This window comes from Sturnus vulgaris, chromosome 4 (assembly GCF_052056855.1).
Source record: "Sturnus vulgaris isolate bStuVul1 chromosome 4, bStuVul1.hap1, whole genome shotgun sequence".
NCBI classification, from domain to species: Eukaryota; Metazoa; Chordata; class Aves; order Passeriformes; family Sturnidae; genus Sturnus; species Sturnus vulgaris.
The window spans coordinates 47801769-47819357 of record NC_142246.1 but is presented as its reverse complement, the minus strand read 5'-3'; the positions used below and the strand labels follow the sequence as shown (position 1 = coordinate 47819357).

The window sequence follows — 17589 nt, the reverse complement described above, 5'->3', positions numbered from 1 at the left end:
AAATTCCTAACCTTACTCAGGAAAACCAGCAAACCAGCCAAGGCAGTTGTCCAACCAAAAATCAAAACTAAGCTGCCTTTTTAAGGTTCAGAGCTCTTTCTACAGAGAATTACATTCTCTTTCCCACACGTATTGCCCTAAGAATATGCTTGAAGCCCTCTCTTATGCAGCACGGAAAATGCCTGCAGCACTTGGCCTTCCTTCCTGCGTGCAGTGAGCGAGCTTGGCTGACAGAGCCCCTGGGAAGCACACGGACTCAGTCATGGAGGAGGACACAGAAAGACAAGGGACTCACCCGGGCTCCTGGCTTTCCGTCTAAGCCAGATGCTCCCTGTGTGGTTAGGTGGAAGCATGGATGATGGGCACGACACCAGTGACAAGAACATGAGATTAGTAAGTGGTGCTGATGAATAAACACAATTCAAACGTATAGTACACGCTGTGACAGGGTTCTGGAGTGGGTACCACATTACTACAGCATGTTAGTTAAAAATTCACATAAAACACCAAGAGCCTGATTCTGTTCTCACTTCAGTGTAACATCTCTGACCCACCCCTGCCCTCACATCAAGTATGTTAGAGCAGAATTTTGTCAGGCTATAGGAGTGCTACAAACGCCAGATGTTAGGGTGTTTTTGAGCCTGAACATACAAATATTTACTTTGCAATTTACTCATTTGCTTTCTAATTTGTAAATAGCGACAATACTGAATAGTATACACAAAGGAAGAAAAATGTATGTTAACTGCGAAAGGATATTTAAGTGCAAGAATACTGCATTATGCAGCCAGCAAAATCCGGATCCTGACCACAATGGCCTCATTCATTTCCAAGAGCCCGGGAGACAATCACATTTCCTGTTTTCCCGCTGAACTCTCGGTTCAGAGCACAGCCAGGGGCTGCGGCAGGCGCGCCGAGCGATGAGCCTCAGCATCCTCGGGGGCGGGGGGACCCCTCGTGGATTCCGCGCGAATAACAGAGCAGCGCCCGGGGACAGCATTTGGGACACACGGACCCGGGGAACATCCCCTCTTAAAAAAGCAAACCAAACCAACCCCCAAACAAACCCAACTAAAATCTCCGGCCAACTCAATAAAACAAGCCTTTTTTTGGAACGTCAAACGCTTGGACTTCGCTCATGAAAATGACATTTAGAAGTAGCAAGCAGGAACAGGACAAAATCTGTGTAAATTTGGAAAATCTAGCAGCATATTTTATTCTACTTTATAGCCATTTTCAGGGCATCTGCTCAGGCCTCCAAAGCTCACTCTCTATAGAAATGTAACTGTCAATGTGAAAATGAGCTTTTATTTTTCTCAAAATAAAATTCTCAGTGACGCTGACCTTGTAGAGAGGCCCTGCACATAATTCTTGAAAATATTCATTGGAGAGGTTTGTGTTCCTTTGGGTCAACTCAGTCTTTTTTCTCCATTTTACTGTTAACAATGTAATCACTGGAAGCAATCCTCATAGAATAACAACAGGAAAGAGGAAAAATGAACTCTTTTTCTGAGGAAAAAAAAAATAAAGCTGCCTTTTCAGCATGCTTTCAAACACATGAAGTATTTTCTGTTTTATCTACCTAACTTTTAAGAACTGTTTCCATATTTTTAAGGTTCTTCACTTTTAAGACAAAATTCATGCCAAACACTCAGAATGGGAATTTTCTAAAGAACAAGGCAAAAATAAGAATACAGGGGAAAAAGAAAAACTGCAACTAAATTCCCTAAACCAATTTTTAGCTTCCCTCAGTTAGACCTCTCCATTTGAACTGCAGAAGCGCAATAAGAGGAGATGGGGGAAAAGGAAGACTCCTTTTTTAATGGAAACACCATACAACACTTGAATAACAGCATGACTAATGTATTGGGGGTGATGACATCCTTGTGACACATTCTCAACGACACACAACATAAAAACCCAAAACCCTGACAGCATTGGGTGTTACAGGACGTTACTTGGGATGATAGCACAGATCTGGGACAAAACAAAACAAAACAAAACTGATGCTCTCCTCCAACATGGTATATTCTGGGTATGCTATTGAGTAAATCAGAGCCGTTCACAAGGAGTAGAAAGAGATGTTTGTGATTTGCACTTAAATTGAATAGTTGGGGTTTTTTACTTACTGGAAGACCAAGGGGCCCTCTGTCACCCTTTTGACCTGGTTCACCCTTCAATCCTTTAAGACCATTTAACCCTGGTTCACCCTAAACGTAAAAGTATAAATGCCAAATTTTTGGTGCTATAATGGGTGTTTAAGCTGGGATAGAAGAAGCCAGTCTCAAAAGTAGCTGCAAATTCCAGTTTGAAACAAATTCAACCTTCTCAGCTTACTGGCAATTTACATACTGATTTAATAGTGGGCAAAAGGACTTGGGAGGTGTCTGCTTGAGATTTAAAATCTGTGTAAAAAAAACCGACAGGAATCTTATGAGTAACAGATTTTTAGAATCTTTTTCTAATAATTATCACTATAGTTAGATGGTTTGAATTAAGCATGAGTTTCAGGGGGTTTTGGAAAATTTTCAAATCCCATAAACCATCCTATGCAGATAATTCAAACTGAAAGAAAATGTTCATAAAAGTAAGCCTCAAAACTGTAGGTTTCTAGAGTGTGATCTCCTGAAAAGTACATTTGGTAAGGAAGCAATACTTTTCCTTACAGTAAACTGGAATTTGCAGCAAAGTCTTACATAAAGATATTTTAAACCTTTAAGCATACATAATAAACAGTAACAAGTTAAAAGAAACAGTATAGGTTACACAACGCCAAGCTATTTGGGAGGTCCACAGTTTCTGTGCTCATACAGAGAAATTTTAACAATGTAAGAAATGGCACTTGTTGTGATTATTAAATAATGCATAGGCTATTACACTAAACTTCACTAAGATGACAATACTGGGCTCAGAGTTGCACAGTTCTCTCATAATGAAAAACTGCACCAGCATGAGGACTGCTCAGTCAAAGAGAGTATTGACCACACTTGTCTCTTCCAGGAAAGAGAAATACATGGGTGTTTCATCCAGGCTGCTCCCCACAGTCTCACTGCTAGATATTTCCCTTTGATGTATTATGTTACCTTATATTATATTCATATTTATGGAAAAAAAAATCTCAGTAGAACCCAGGCTGCTCCTTTAAGTAACTCCAGACATTATCTGCTTGCTTTGCACCCTAAGTAGCCATTTCTTCATTCTTTTTCTATTTGACTCAATGTGACTTTCAGAGAAGTACAACTGAAAATGCTGAAGTTCTGGAAACAGACCTGAGAAATCCCACAAAAGCTTGAGTCTCAGGCCAAAAGCCTGAGGTAAAGCAGGGCTGGTGTTAAAATGGAGCATACTTGATTTCAAAAAATGATTTATGACTTAGGTTTCTTGAGCCAAGGTAACACAGTCTCATAAGGGGTCAAATCTGTGATTTTCTGTCTTGCACATTTAAAAATCCAAAATAAACCCCTGAAACTAAACACAAACACCCTTTCCTCCTCCTCCTTACTTTTTGAGAAAGGTGTGATTAGATATATTTTAGGAGCCATAGTGACTTATATGATCATGCCTGACAAGACCACTGGCCTTAATGAATACAGTGTTATGCTGAATTTTAGCTTACTGGTGACTACTGAATTAAAGCACAAATTAAAATATTCCAACTCTGCCAAAATTCACTGCCACTCTCCTGGGCTACTCTCATGGGACAAGAGAGTCCCTAAAGAATATCTCTGCTAGGGAAAATGAATGAAATTGTATTGAAGACTTGTCTGATCATGAATCCAGTATGGACAACATGAAAATACACACATCAGTTCGTGATGGTGAACCAGCATAACCTGTGAAGGAACAGCTCAGCAAAATACCTGTCACCTAACAAAGGCCACGGAGACTGGAAGAGGCAGGAGATACAAGACAGCAAAAATGAAGATGAATTTATCTGACTTCACTTCCAGAGCCTGTAACATGCTTCTGTATTCCAAAGTAATTCCAAGTATAATGGTAACTTGCCCATAAACAGGAAGCTAAATAATTTAGTGCCATATCTCAAATAATCATATAAAAAATGGACTCAGCTGATGCTGAGGAGAAATACTACTCAGAAACAATCACAGAAAATTTTAAAAGCTTTTAAGCTGCTAATATTAAAATCTGCTTTAAGGTTTAAGAATATCAGAAACATTTATTAAATGAGGCATGACAAAACATTGCTGCATGCATTCAAGAGCAAAGCATAACACTTTGCAAGACATAAAGAGCTTGTCTATTCAAGACAGGTATTAATTTACCTTTGGGCCAGGTAGTCCATGAGGTCCCTGAAAATAAAAGTAACATTTTTCATTATGAAAACACACCAAATTTTTTTTTTGAGTTTTTGATTTGTAGGGATACAAATTACCCCGTATTTCTTTACTCTCAAAAGAAATGCAGTTGTCAATAAAGCAACAGTAAACACCTGATTCTGAGGAGGAACCAGCATGTTAACAATACCAGGAACGTGCAATTTGTTTCTCCACCTCCTATGAATTTTACGACAGGCAAAAAGATTTCCAAATTAGACTCCTTCTTTAAAGACCACATATTCTGATAACACTTTTAGTTAGCAGGCAATAAAGTGGCAAGAGGGCTTAGATCACTTCTAGCCCCTCTGTTCCTCCCAAGCTTACCATAGGGCCTGGAGGACCATGTGGCCCCGGTGGTCCAGGTGGTCCTATCATCTACAGATGAAAAACAATGGTATTAAATCATGCAGAGCAAAGAATTCCCACAAAAATACCAGAAGTCAGGCTGACCCTCGTTGGCAAGCACTTACAAAAATAGCTATGCAACAGCGAACATTAACAGCGCATCTAGACAGAGCTTTAGGAATGGGAATTATTTTGATTTGAAAGACTGGGCACCCAAAGTGCAGATCTGCCTGTGCCATATGGCAATGTGCCTGTCTCCAGATTCTTACTCCTAGGCTCTATGATACACTTTAAGACACCATAGGGGAAAACAATAAATCCCTGTAAAACAAGCAGTACTGAGAAGGGATGTTTGAATTTTTAATATTTTATGGTATGTGCTCTTTAGTTCTCTCTTGTATTACTTAATCTACAGAGCCAGAAGGTGTTATTTTATTCCTCCTCAACACTGACAAATGAAAAAGATACTAAATTCAAGCTGGGCTTTGGCACAATTGCAAAATTGCCCCTTGTCTCTCCTTTTATTTCTTTTAGCCCACTTGTACCAAAAATTCTCCGAGGTTATTAAAATAGGTAATCAGGTTGCTTGGCATTTAGTGCACACATATTCTGCACTGGTTTTCCATGTTCCTAACCAATCCATGGAAAAAATGTCATGATGATATATCCAGCTTAATATCACTTCTCTTCCTGGATCTAACCCCAACAGAGTGCTGCCATAGCCTGTAGAGTGGCAGCAGGGGTGCTTACACAGGTCTCCAGACTCATGCACTGCTGTAGTGGCTGTCAGTGGCACCAAGAGCAGCACCAAGAAGCACTTTGAAATGTAAGAAAGATTCCATCACCTTTGAAATCCCCTGAAAACTGAAATTCTTCCTTCAAGTGAAAATAAGCAGAACAGGATGAATAAATTAGTGAATTAATTTCTAAAAAAATAATCTTCTCATAGAAATAAACACAGAGATTTGGGGTGCTTCTTGTGTCCTGTGATGGCAGCCTCTTTGACTTCTCAGAACTATGGCTTCTGTCACTAACCTCTGCCCTAAGGTCTCTCATCTTACTGTGCTCTGATAATGAAAGTCACCCACACCATAAAGGTACTATGTAGGAGTTTGTTTGGATCTTTTGGGTTTATTTGGTTTTGTTCGTTTGTTTGTTTTAACGCCTTTACAATGCTTTGAAAAAAATCCAGGAGAATGTCTGGTCTTGTACAAGTAGCTCACTACCCTGGGGGTCACATATTTGCAGTCAGTCTAGTCTGGTTCTCACTAGACTATCTGAGATTCCCAGAGAATAAGGTGTTAAGAGAGATTATAGTTTATTTGAGTTTTTTTCTTTCTTCCCCATTTATCTTTTGATTCATTACAGAGCCAGAAGGCTTTGACTGAAGCGAGCAGGACTTGTGCATAGTCATAGAACAGAACAGGAATTACATCTTTAAGATTTCTTAAATTGTATTTAGCTCTATGACCATAAGTCTGCTCATTCTCAGGAAAGATGAGTCATGAATATCAACTAGTGCTCAGAACCAGAAGGTGGAGAACCACTGCTGGACTCCTGTGTTCATTGCAATGCCACATTGAGACTTACTGAAGGACCTTGGGCACCAGGCAAACCAACATCTCCTTTTTCGCCTTTCACACCATTGGCTCCCTAAAAATCATTACAAAACAGCATTTATAAATAGCTTTAATCTTACTAGCAACTAATCTAGAAATGTTAATATTTATTGGAACATAATTATCATTTTAAAAAAGAATAACACAGCACATACATAAAGGAAATATTTCTTTAAAATTCAAGCACTACTTTAAAAATAATTTTCAACTAACATATGCTTTTATATTGATAGCTATCAATTGTGGCATGATATTTATGACAATTCCTTAAACTAGAACTCCATTCATAATATATTTGAAATTGTTTCTGTTTTTGCTGAGAAATTTAATGCATATGCATCTATGTCTACATCTATGTCTATATCTAATCTATATCTGTATCTATATCTATCTACATACATACACACAAAATAGGAAGAATGCATCACATAAATATTTATGTATTTTTTTCTCCCTCCTCAATCGAAGTCACCTGAAATTTCCATTCAAAACATAGCTCCTTTCTCCTTGCCCATGTTATGCTATATATTGTAAGAGTGGTACAACTTTGGTCAGCCTGCCAACTAACCTCTTTCTTCCCGACACAGTATTTTTTTTTCACTGTAAGTGGAATGAAAAGCTCTGACAATCTTATACCTCCTCCTAGATTAACTTCAGAACAATCTCGGAATTTTCTCCCCAGTGCTTTCTGTCCCATTTGCAATTTATCAACACTGTTGGAAATTCCTGATAATGGAAGAGAGAAAAAACAGAAGTATTTTTGCTAAAACTAATAATTAACTTTTCATACTCACTGGTAGGCCAGGCAGTCCAATTCCCCCTTTTTCTCCAGGCATTCCAGGATCACCTGTGTCTCCTTTTGAGCCCTTAGGACCCTAAAACATAGAATTATTCAGCAAGTCATGTAAAAAAACGTAGGGACACTACCAGAATTCTAGCTTTGATCCTAATAAATAGAAGTCATGTGCTGCATATACCTTTGCTATTAAAATGCAGAAATGCAGACATTATTAGATCACAGACTACGTGGAAACACTATAATGATCTTTATTAATTATTATAATAATATTATTTAATTATGAAATCTAAGTTACAACTCGGACTCATGAAAATAATCTCTTGAAATAACGTGGTTGCTCACATGTTCTTTACTACATGATTGAAACAAAATGTACCTGCTCTCCATCAACTCCTGGAGTTCCTGGGGATCCTGGCTCACCCTGCAAAAGACAAGACAGAACTGGATTATCCCAACTGTCCCAGATACTAGAGGAAAGAGCCAGAGAAATTCCCATAATTAACAACAATAAAGCTAGAGAATATTCTGTCAAAAAAAATCCAGCATATATATAATACTTTTATTAATAAACAGCCCAGATCATTATGACATTACATAAACTTTGGGTTGTATAAAGGTCAGACAAGTGCATAAAAAGAAAGGAAAAAGAAGACAAAATCCCAGGGGTAAAAAGACCCAAATCCAATGGAAACTTTGCCTGCTACCAGAATAAATACAGAATCATGCCTCCCGATTTACACAAGGTAGAGAGGAACTTCATGTTTTTCCCCTATCATAAATCACCCATTGGAGGAGTTCCCACCCACCACATTGTCTTATGACCAATTCCTGGGTAGTATTCTCTAAGAGAGCAAGTTATGGTGATGGATGGAGTCGATGACATTAGAAACAAGCTCCTGTGAGATGAATTCTGCTTTACATTGTAAAATTTGAATGAGAACGTTCATATATATGAAGGAACACAACCTCTTCCACCCTCTAACTTCTGTTTTACAACATACTCCATGTTGCAGAATTGCTGGGTAGATGATAATGCAAAAAGCAACTTCTGCATACTTAACTGTATATTATCAATTTTCACACAGAATGAGCCTTGTTTCTTACAATTTCTCAAAACAATGTACATGTGTATTTTGACATATTTCCATATGAAATAGGTAAAGTCTAAAACTGAAATGTCTAGTATTGATATTGAAGATGCACATATTTGCTCTTGGAATAGCGTAGAGATAGTGGGAGAAGATGCAGTATCTAGCATTTAAGAAAAAGGAGAAACATCTCAACTAGTTTAAAAGCATTTAGGGAGAGTGCACTAACTTCAACACTTCTTTTTTAAGTATAGGCAAATTTATTATTTAAATTTTATATAACAGTGCAGCATATGGTATTCATTGTCTCTGTGTGGGCTGCTCACTAACCCTTCTGTACTCCTTATAAGCACCAGCCAGGTGGTATCGGCAGGCTTGGGTTTCCAGCCAGGCTCCTGCCCACATGTGTATGTTGTAATTTTTACTGACTTAGACAATACTGCACTTATTTGGATGGGTGCCCCCGTGATATAAAAGCTGCATTCACATGCACTCACATGGTGGCCAGTGGTCTTGCACACAGTTTTGCCTACCTTGTTCCCATTCAGCCAGAAGTGAGGCATGGAAGCCACTGTCTGGTTGTATGACTACTTTGCAAAGTTCTAGGGAGCAACCTCAGTACCCATCCCTGAGTGAGATGCTTCTGCACTCTTTCAGTACTAATTAATTTTGCTGGTCCTTAGTTAAGTATCTGTGTGTGGCAACTAAACAAGGCATCTATTCTGGAAAGCTGCATCTCAAGAATCTGGGATATAAAGTTGGAAACATGCCATATTTGTTAAGTTTGCAGTTAAACAACTGTGCTGGAAAGCTCAATTTACCTGTACACGTACATCATTTAAGAAAACCCAGAAAATACTCCACCCTTAAGATACAATGAGTAAAGTAAGGAAGATCACCTTTGACCCTTGCAGTCCTTGGGGTCCTGGTGGTCCTGGTGGTCCCTAAACAGAAACATACAAACCTCTCAGACTTTAAATAAACTCCTGAAGAACTTATCATGTAAGTGCAGGGTGAATGTTAATACAGCTACTGTAACAAAATGGGTTAGATTTTTAACACAGGGGAACCAAGACCAGTTATGGACAATTTGTTAACCTATGACAGATCTTAACAATCACAACACTACCACAAAAAACAGTGTTAAAATAACAGTACAACTCATATTTTATAATAAAGTTCTCTGCTCCTATTGACAAAATGGCACTGCTTCCCTTAATGGAAGGGAGACCAAAACCTATTCACATTTGCCAGCTCTCACTGCCTGATCCAAAACAATCCGAGACCAGGAGAAATCTCCAACCAATTGTAAAGAGGATTCTGCTAAAAGATGCTAAGTGCATCTGGGGATACCCAGTGCTTTGTGAAATTGCCATGGAATAAGCTGTAACCATTTCTTTCATTCCTACCTCAGGCTGTGGACATAGTGCCATGTATCAAACACTGGTCTGGATGGTGCATAGTGGGGATGCTTTAAAAGAACCCCACAACAACATTTAAAAATCCCCCGCATTAATATAAAGAAAGGGTATGTCCGGATGGGAAAATATGACTAACAGCAATCTTGCAGAGAAGAACTTGAAACAAAAAATAATGTTTTTTCCCAGTCTCATACTTAAATGAAGTTTTGCCATTAATTCAGAAGGAGCAGAATTTGTTCCATTGTTGGCCTTCAACAATGGGCTCTCTACTGTGGAAACACCAAGCAAAGAAATCAATACACGTTATGATGAACCAGATTGACACCCAGTGAAGGCATGTCCTGAGCTAGCAGAATTATGAACATGCTGCAGCACAAAGGAGAAGTTCTACAGCACACAGTAAGTCATGCAATACTAATGAATTACCGTGACAGTCAGGGTGGCAATCCTCTGTTGGCAAAATGCATTAAAAAGAGTTGTCAGTAGCAGAATCAAACAACGATAAAAATAATTCTGTTTGCTACAGTAATAATCTCCACAGAACCTATGCTGCATGTGGGAGACACCATGACTTCAAAAACATGACTAAAACCCCTATTATTTTTAACTCTTGGTGTTGTATTAGTTGCTTGGTTACTCTGGGAATTAGATGAAGACAGTAATTTTGTACAATGCAAGAGATCAAATAAACAATGACTAAACAGCAAAATCGAAGCAGAAGTCTTCAAAAAGGTGGCCTTTAAATTTTTTAAGAAAACAAAATGGGTTGGTGTCTGAAGTCAACCAAAAGACCAGCACTATGGTTTGTAATGGTTTGTATGGTTTTTGCACCAAGGTTTAACTAATAAATTACTCCTGGAGTGGAGCTATAACATTAGTTTTCATATAAAAATGCAGTTCTAAATCCAAAACTGCCCGTCCACAACCCAGCTATGTATACTACAATTCTTCTTTGAATGCTTGGAAAGACAAAGGATATTTTCATCATGGAAGGAGACAAAATATCTTGACTTGTCCCTTTTTTTTTTTTCCCAAACAATCTAAAAGCAAGTGGAAGAATATTTAAATGTAATTTAAATGCTTGTCTATATTTTTAAACAGAGTAAAACCCCCAAATATTGAAGCTCGCACATGCTTTCCTTTTGCATGTGAAGAACTTACTGGCCTATGTGGAACAAAAAATATTTTGCTTTTCTGATTGTTACCCAATGTGCACATAAAGGTTTGCAGATCTTCTGTTTTAAGCTGTAAAGGAACCTCCGTACACAATACGTACTGTTGGCAAAGATCTGGAACCTACTCAATGCAAAACACTTGAACAAAACTGTTCTCTAACACATGGCTTTAATATACTCATATCCTTTGTATTTCAACATATTAATGGAAATACATCAAGAACTTTAAAAAAATATTGAAAAGTTTAGGTAGGTATGAAAACCTAAAAAAACCACTGCAAAGTACTGTTTACATGCTCACAGTAATGGATCCCTTTACAGTGGCAGGTATTTTAATATCTAATGCTATAGTTCCTGCAAAGGTTAAAGTTTTGAAACTACTGCTTTTTGCCTTGGGAAATTCTGCAGAATAGGTGTGAAGGGCAATTTTGACTGAGAGATGGATTCTGTATTTGAACCTCCAAGTGAAAGCCACATTCTCTCAGCAGGGGTCTTGCTCAAACCATAATGACAATTTTAAGATTGCACATGAGATTTAATAGGAGGCACAAGGCAAAGTAACTAAATTGCTAGTCTGCTTCATGATTTATTACTAAATTCTAACATGAGACAAGCAGCCCAGATCTTGCAAACTCTTGTCAACTTCTTAAAAATGCAGGATAAATTCTGTGCAAGTTCACAGTTCAATGCTGAGCACTGAAGTTCTCATGTACTTTTGTGAGAGAACTGCAAATCTCAGAGCCCTAAGAATCTGGCACCAGGAGACTTAGGAATGGGTGTTTGCCATCTGAAAGGACTGAGCTGGATTTGGCAAGGATATTTTTGACTGATCCTATATAATCTTACTCACAACCTCCTTGCACAGCCATTCCCATTAATACCAATCATTTGTTGCCCTGGATCAGAAGGTAATGACATTTGGAAAGATTTGCAATGGGATAAAGCCTTTCTAGAATGTTTCAACCACTGCAGAAAGCTTTAGTCCACTTTTAAGGCTTCTTTATGTGCTGCAGCTTTTCTGATGCAGCTTGAAAGTAACACTGGTGCCAGAGTTACAATACAAAGACACAATATAGGAGATACAGGGGCTAAAGCCCCTGGTAAGTCTCTGTCTGGTAATACACAACATTAATTTCAGCCTACTTTAGGCATGTAACTCGGAGAGGGATACAGATGACTGAAAGCTGTGTGTCTGAATTCCCTTACAAGCAAACCAGATGAGGCAAACATAATGCAGAGCCTCACAACACGCCCATGCAGACCTCCCCATAGACACAATGAAAGAGCAGACTCAGCCTTAGTGTCATACAAGGCTTTTAGATTTTAGTAAAGGCAGTGAGATTTTTTTATTTTTTGAAAGAGTCTTGGAAACCAAATGACTGGTCAGACATTTACCCACTCCCACTGTGTAAATGTAAGAAAAAAGTTCACCGGCTTCAGTGAGAAAGTGATGAGATGCACAATGAGCCAAATCCAGTCTTCAGTTTCACATAAGCAAGCCATTCACTTTGGTGGAGTTATACTGAACAGAATTTGCATCTGAGTATGCTGCAATGTAAATCACCTTGACTGCAATGACATATGTCATCTTGGTCCTTTGCTTTTATGCAAACACTCATTCATTCTTTTTGTAACCCCACTTTAATCCTCCACACTTTTCTGCACACCAATCAAAATAGGTTTTCCAGAAATGAGTAAGTGAGAAGACTAGTGCTTGGTCTACTTAATGTACTCAAGTTGCTGATTGAATCCACAGCTTGCTAATGGAACCATGTTACATGGTTTCCAAATCTCAAATATTCTGCTCTTTGCATTTTACAGGGAGAGGAGGAGGAAAACAAGGGGAAAAAAGAAATGTCAGTATTATAATACGTGAATTGAAAAGCAGACACATCTGTTGAACCTGTGTATGTGGTTTATTACATTAATTCAGCACTAAACACCAAAGCCAGCAATGAATTAGTTTTTCCCCATTAGGTGATGTCAGTACTCTCTAGGGAACATGAAACTAATTCACTCAGCTAATTTGTATCAGAGAAACAGTTTTTCCAGCACAGAAAACCTGTTTTCCAAATAAAGAAAGTGATTCCTGATTAATAAGCTCAACAATTTTGCACACAAAATGTTTTCAAGTTTTAGGCAAAAGAGAAATACAATGCTGTCAAATGACTTTTTCCCAGACCAGACTAAAACAATTCAGCCTTGTTACGTTTACATACCTGCAGAGCTTCGTGGATATTGCCATTATAATCAATTATCTCTGTTGCACCTTGGTCGCCCTTCTGTCCAGGTGGTCCCTGTAATATATTTTCCATTAGAATTTTGAGACAACTGCCAAAGACTATTTTAGAGTCTTAACAACTGATACATGCTTTGACTTGATTGTGGAGTGTTGGACTTACTGTACTTGCAATATAGTACTACAAAATACAGAATTTAAAGGATTTTTTTTTTAATAAAGATAAATAAGCAAGTCAGTATAAAGTGACTTTTGCTGCAGTGGGAGAGCAATATATGAAACCTCTGAGGGAAGACATTTAAGCAGTTCCTACACTCTAGTTCTGTATTGGCAGTGAACAATGTCAGAACACCTGGCTTGTAACATCCTGCCCACAAACTGTGGATAGGAGACTGCTTCAAATAGTGGCAAGTGGTGTTAGTCATATTGAAGTCCAGTTAGCAACCACGTTCCAACAGTACCAAGTGCCCAATTCCACTTGGAGTCTTAACTAGAATTACTGCTACAATTTCAGTTCACATGGACTGAATCTAAGGGAACAAAACAAAGAGCTGAGAAGCAGACTTACCCGTGGACCTGCAGACCCTGTGTCACCTCTCTCACCTGTATCACCCTATGTAAAAATAATACATGAAGAAACCAGGTATGCCATTTGACAATATATCACATAGTTCTTCACATTTACATATGTTTTCTTATATGAACTGGTTTACAGGGCCTCTCATCCTAAACAGAATGTGAATCTTATTTAATGAAAGGAAAAAGTCCTTCAGAATCTGTGTACTGGTAGAATCAACAATGATACATTTGGTTCTGTGTGAATATTAGAGTATTGCATTGGTTTGCAATAAAAAATCGCAAAGAACCAAAAAATGGGCAGATTACCAATTAAGAAATTTGTGTAACATCCCTATTCTTAATGACACTACTATGAAAACTTGAAGAGAATACAAGAGAAATGAAATTACTCAGTCTGAAAACAGTCAAAAACTCCTTCAAATGTGTGTTTCAAAATGTATAAACTTTTCTTTCTGTGATCATGCTGCCACCAACCTCCTGAACCTCCCTGGGAGTCACTGCGTCCCCTACAAACAGAACTGTACTATCAGATTTTGGGTTTCTTGATGCCCGTTCCGTGACAGGTGTAAGAAAGATCATTACCAGCTCACACACAGATTTTTCTTCCTGGCTATTAGTAATATGTTTCAAAAGATGGAGGGAATTTCACACATGTATGCATTCATATGCCATCATCCACAATTCATTTCGCAGTCATTTTCATAGCAAGGTCTTATATTTTAATATTACTCAAAATTAGTAAGGGTAAGAACTGCAAATTTTGCTCCTGTTGAAATCTAGAGAACTTTGGTAAAAGTAGGGAAGAATGATTAATTCACTGGTGGTACCAGAACACATAGAAACCAGAAAATTTTCATAGAGATAATGAAGGCATATGGAGAGCAGGGCATAATCAAGGTTGTACCATCTGCCTTTCCTTTCAGTGCTGCCTTGGCAGCAGCTAGTGAACATTGGAACTGTTAAAAAATGAAGTTGCTCACCATTAGATTGACTTCTGTGGGCCAAATTTTCATGACAGTATGCAGGTAAAATGAAAATTTTATACCCTTTTTTTGATAAAAAGGGAATTAAAGGGGATATCTTTATAATTTCGGTGCATGTGGGAGGTACTCTGGTACTGTAGTAAAATGAGAGGCTGATTTACTCTTCTACTCTCATTCTGACACTTTAATTCCCTCATCAGCTCCTCTGCCTTCCAACACTTCTTTCTGGAGGGAATGAATGAGGTTAAATGGCGCTTTTTAAATTACACTTCTAAGCACTTAAGGCCACCCTTCAAGGACCTTGCAAGTACTGTAAACAGTATCACACCAGCCTACATTGTCTTGTAATCCTTATTCTCACAGCAGGCCTGTCAATAACCACCTACACAAATGCATTTTCATTTTGCTCTGACTCCATCATATAACATGAAGAGTGTTGAATGAGTCCAGTAGGAACAATATTTGCACAGCAGATAAAGTAATGGAAAAACATACATTTTATCTTTCCATATATGTGAACCAACTGTATCTACAAAAAGATAAATGGGTAGATAGATAAAATCAAAGTAGTCTTTTTAAAGCAGGTAAAACAGTAACACAACCAACAACTCATGCCTTTGTAGGGCTTCTGACCATCATATGTCAGCCTGCAGTACTTGGAATACCTCTGATTCCCAGCTCATCAAAGTGTGGGTCCCTAAAATTATTGCAAACTCAGCACAGTCAGGCATTGGGTCCTGTCATATGGGAGGACTAACACTCATCAGTTACACAGAGAGAAACCAAGTTGCATGAGGAAAACAACAGCAGAGTGGAATGGATGTTGTAACAGAAAAAGAATCACAGTGTTCAAAACCCAAGTGACTTGACTAAAATTTTTAGCTAAAATTGAAGGTCAGAAGGTTTCACTTACAAAGAAAACTGCAGATTATTACAGGTTCTTTTAAAGAGAAATGTTACAAATCATTGATCCTAAAAATCATGCTAATTAGTCCACTAAAGACAGTTTCTTTACTACTAACCTTTGACCCTTTAGGGCCTCTAGATCCAGGTTCACCTGTTTTCCCCTGTTTGAAGGAAGACAGGAGAAAAATAATAGAGAGATTGGAATGCAGAGAAAAAGATATTAGTAATGACTAACTACAGTTTGGAACAGCAGAAATACTTTATATTGATTTTACCAAGATAATGAATTTTAAAGGCATTTAATTTAATAGCACCCAGATTAATATAGTCTTTAACACCAGAGTGCTATGGCCACAGATTCCACCCTTCCTAAGGAAAAGCAGTATTGGCATTAGTAAAGATAGGCATCATTATCACTGGTTTTCAGAAATGAGCTATGTCATTCCATTGCTCCTGAGAAATGATAGCCAAGAGATAGAGAAGATAATTAAATATTCTAACATAAGGAGATTAAAATAAAGTGTTACCACAACTTCTTTTCGCAACCGTTCAGGTGAATACAAACTAACTGGCCAAGAAGCACAAAACTAACCTTACTGTTTTCAAAATGCATTAGGAAAGAAAAACTTGACAGTATAAACACCAGGGGAAATATTAAGACAATGCTAAAATGTAGTTAGACTGACCTCTTTCTTAGAGAGTTAGAAAACAGCATGCAAAATGGATTTTCTCTGCATTCAATTGCTACAGTGGTCAAAGAGTTCAAACTTCGATGCTGAAAGTTAGGGACCTAGAGGTCAGTACTTCAGCTGAAATGAATTAGGCCAATTCCATGACACTGTATGTAGGTAGTGTCTTTACTTTGTAGACCAAATAAGAGTCCATTCAGACAGCAGTTCCACAGCTGTGAACACAAAACTGCCATTGTCTTCTGGACTGAAGTAGAGTATTTGACAGCATTTTCATTTAAAAGTTCACTCACCAAGTTTTGTTCTACTTTTCAGCAGGCAAAGATGTGTTCACAAGTGTAAAACTAACAAAACATTTCCAATATAAAAATCAGACTGACCTTTGGTCCAGGGATTCCAGGTTCACCTCTCTCACCCTTCCCAACAGGGCCTGCCTCTCCTCTGTCACCCTATTGCAACAGACATACATATATCACAAAATACTGGGCAGCCTTTAGCACACCACCAACTCAGCAGGATCAAAGAAACCAAGCCAACAGAAGAAACAGTGGTTTAGTCTATCTGTATTTTCAGAATCTGGTGTGTACTATTGAAGTTCTACTTCTTGCATACACTTTCAAACCATTTTCCTAAAAACCCACATTTATGAAAATACAGTTTCTTCAATCATGCTATTCTGCCTCTTGAACAACTAATTTTGGGGACTGTCACATGAAAAAAGATGACTTATTAAATAAAGTCATGACTTAACATTTTTTTAAGGGCACCAATATGAATATCCATATATCTGTTTCATAGCACTGGTCCATGACTTTTCACATTTCTCCAATAGTAGCCTCAGTCTCTGCTACTTGTTGAGGAAAGTTGAATTTGAAATCAGGTCAAGGGACTTCACACCAGAGCACTGGCCCATTCCCCTTACCTTTGTTCCTGGTAGCCCTGGCAACCCAGGTTCTCCCTGTGGACCAATGAAACCTGGTTCACCCTTCAAAAATACAATATGAGAGGATTACTTATTTAGCAGTATGCAATTATAATAACACAAGTTTATTTTGGGTAGTATTTTCCCCTGTACTGCTCACAGCTCTCCAGCTGTGATGCAACAGTTATGCAGAAGTACTTTTTGTCACAGGTAACTTTCATCAGCATAAATTCCTGTAGCAAGGCACCATACAGCAGATGAGATGCAAATGAAGCAGAAGTTGTCAAACAAGGGATTTACAAGGTTAAGAACTGTTAATATGCAACCTGGTCTGTAATGTAACACATCAAACTAATATCCAGGCAAGTCTGAAGGCAGGAGGAGAGATCTGAGTGTTCCTAAATTTAAAAAGGGACAGTTCATTCCAGTCATGTGTTTTGAGGTAGTTTTCTACTGCAGCATGTGAATAGATGGGCAGAAATGGTGC

At 38.2% G+C, this 17589-nt stretch overlaps 1 protein-coding gene across 5 annotated transcripts in view; it reads right to left on the bottom strand.

Moving 5' to 3' along the window:
• The window catches only part of COL25A1 (collagen type XXV alpha 1 chain), a 126318-nt gene that overhangs the window by 21914 nt on the left and 86815 nt on the right, over positions 1-17589 (bottom strand). For all 5 annotated transcript variants that reach the window (XM_088163846.1, XM_088163848.1, XM_088163850.1 and 2 more), the window contains 12 exons: positions 17103-17165; positions 16561-16629; positions 15608-15652; positions 13592-13636; positions 13004-13081; positions 10036-10059; positions 9088-9132; positions 7477-7521; positions 7096-7176; positions 6273-6335; positions 4662-4712; positions 4284-4310 (listed from right to left, as the gene is read on the bottom strand). In XM_088163846.1, coding sequence (XP_088019972.1) covers positions 4284-4310; positions 4662-4712; positions 6273-6335; positions 7096-7176; positions 7477-7521; positions 9088-9132; positions 10036-10059; positions 13004-13081; positions 13592-13636; positions 15608-15652; positions 16561-16629; positions 17103-17165 — 636 coding nt within the window. The remainder of the gene's footprint in view (positions 1-4283; positions 4311-4661; positions 4713-6272; positions 6336-7095; positions 7177-7476; positions 7522-9087; positions 9133-10035; positions 10060-13003; positions 13082-13591; positions 13637-15607; positions 15653-16560; positions 16630-17102; positions 17166-17589) is intronic.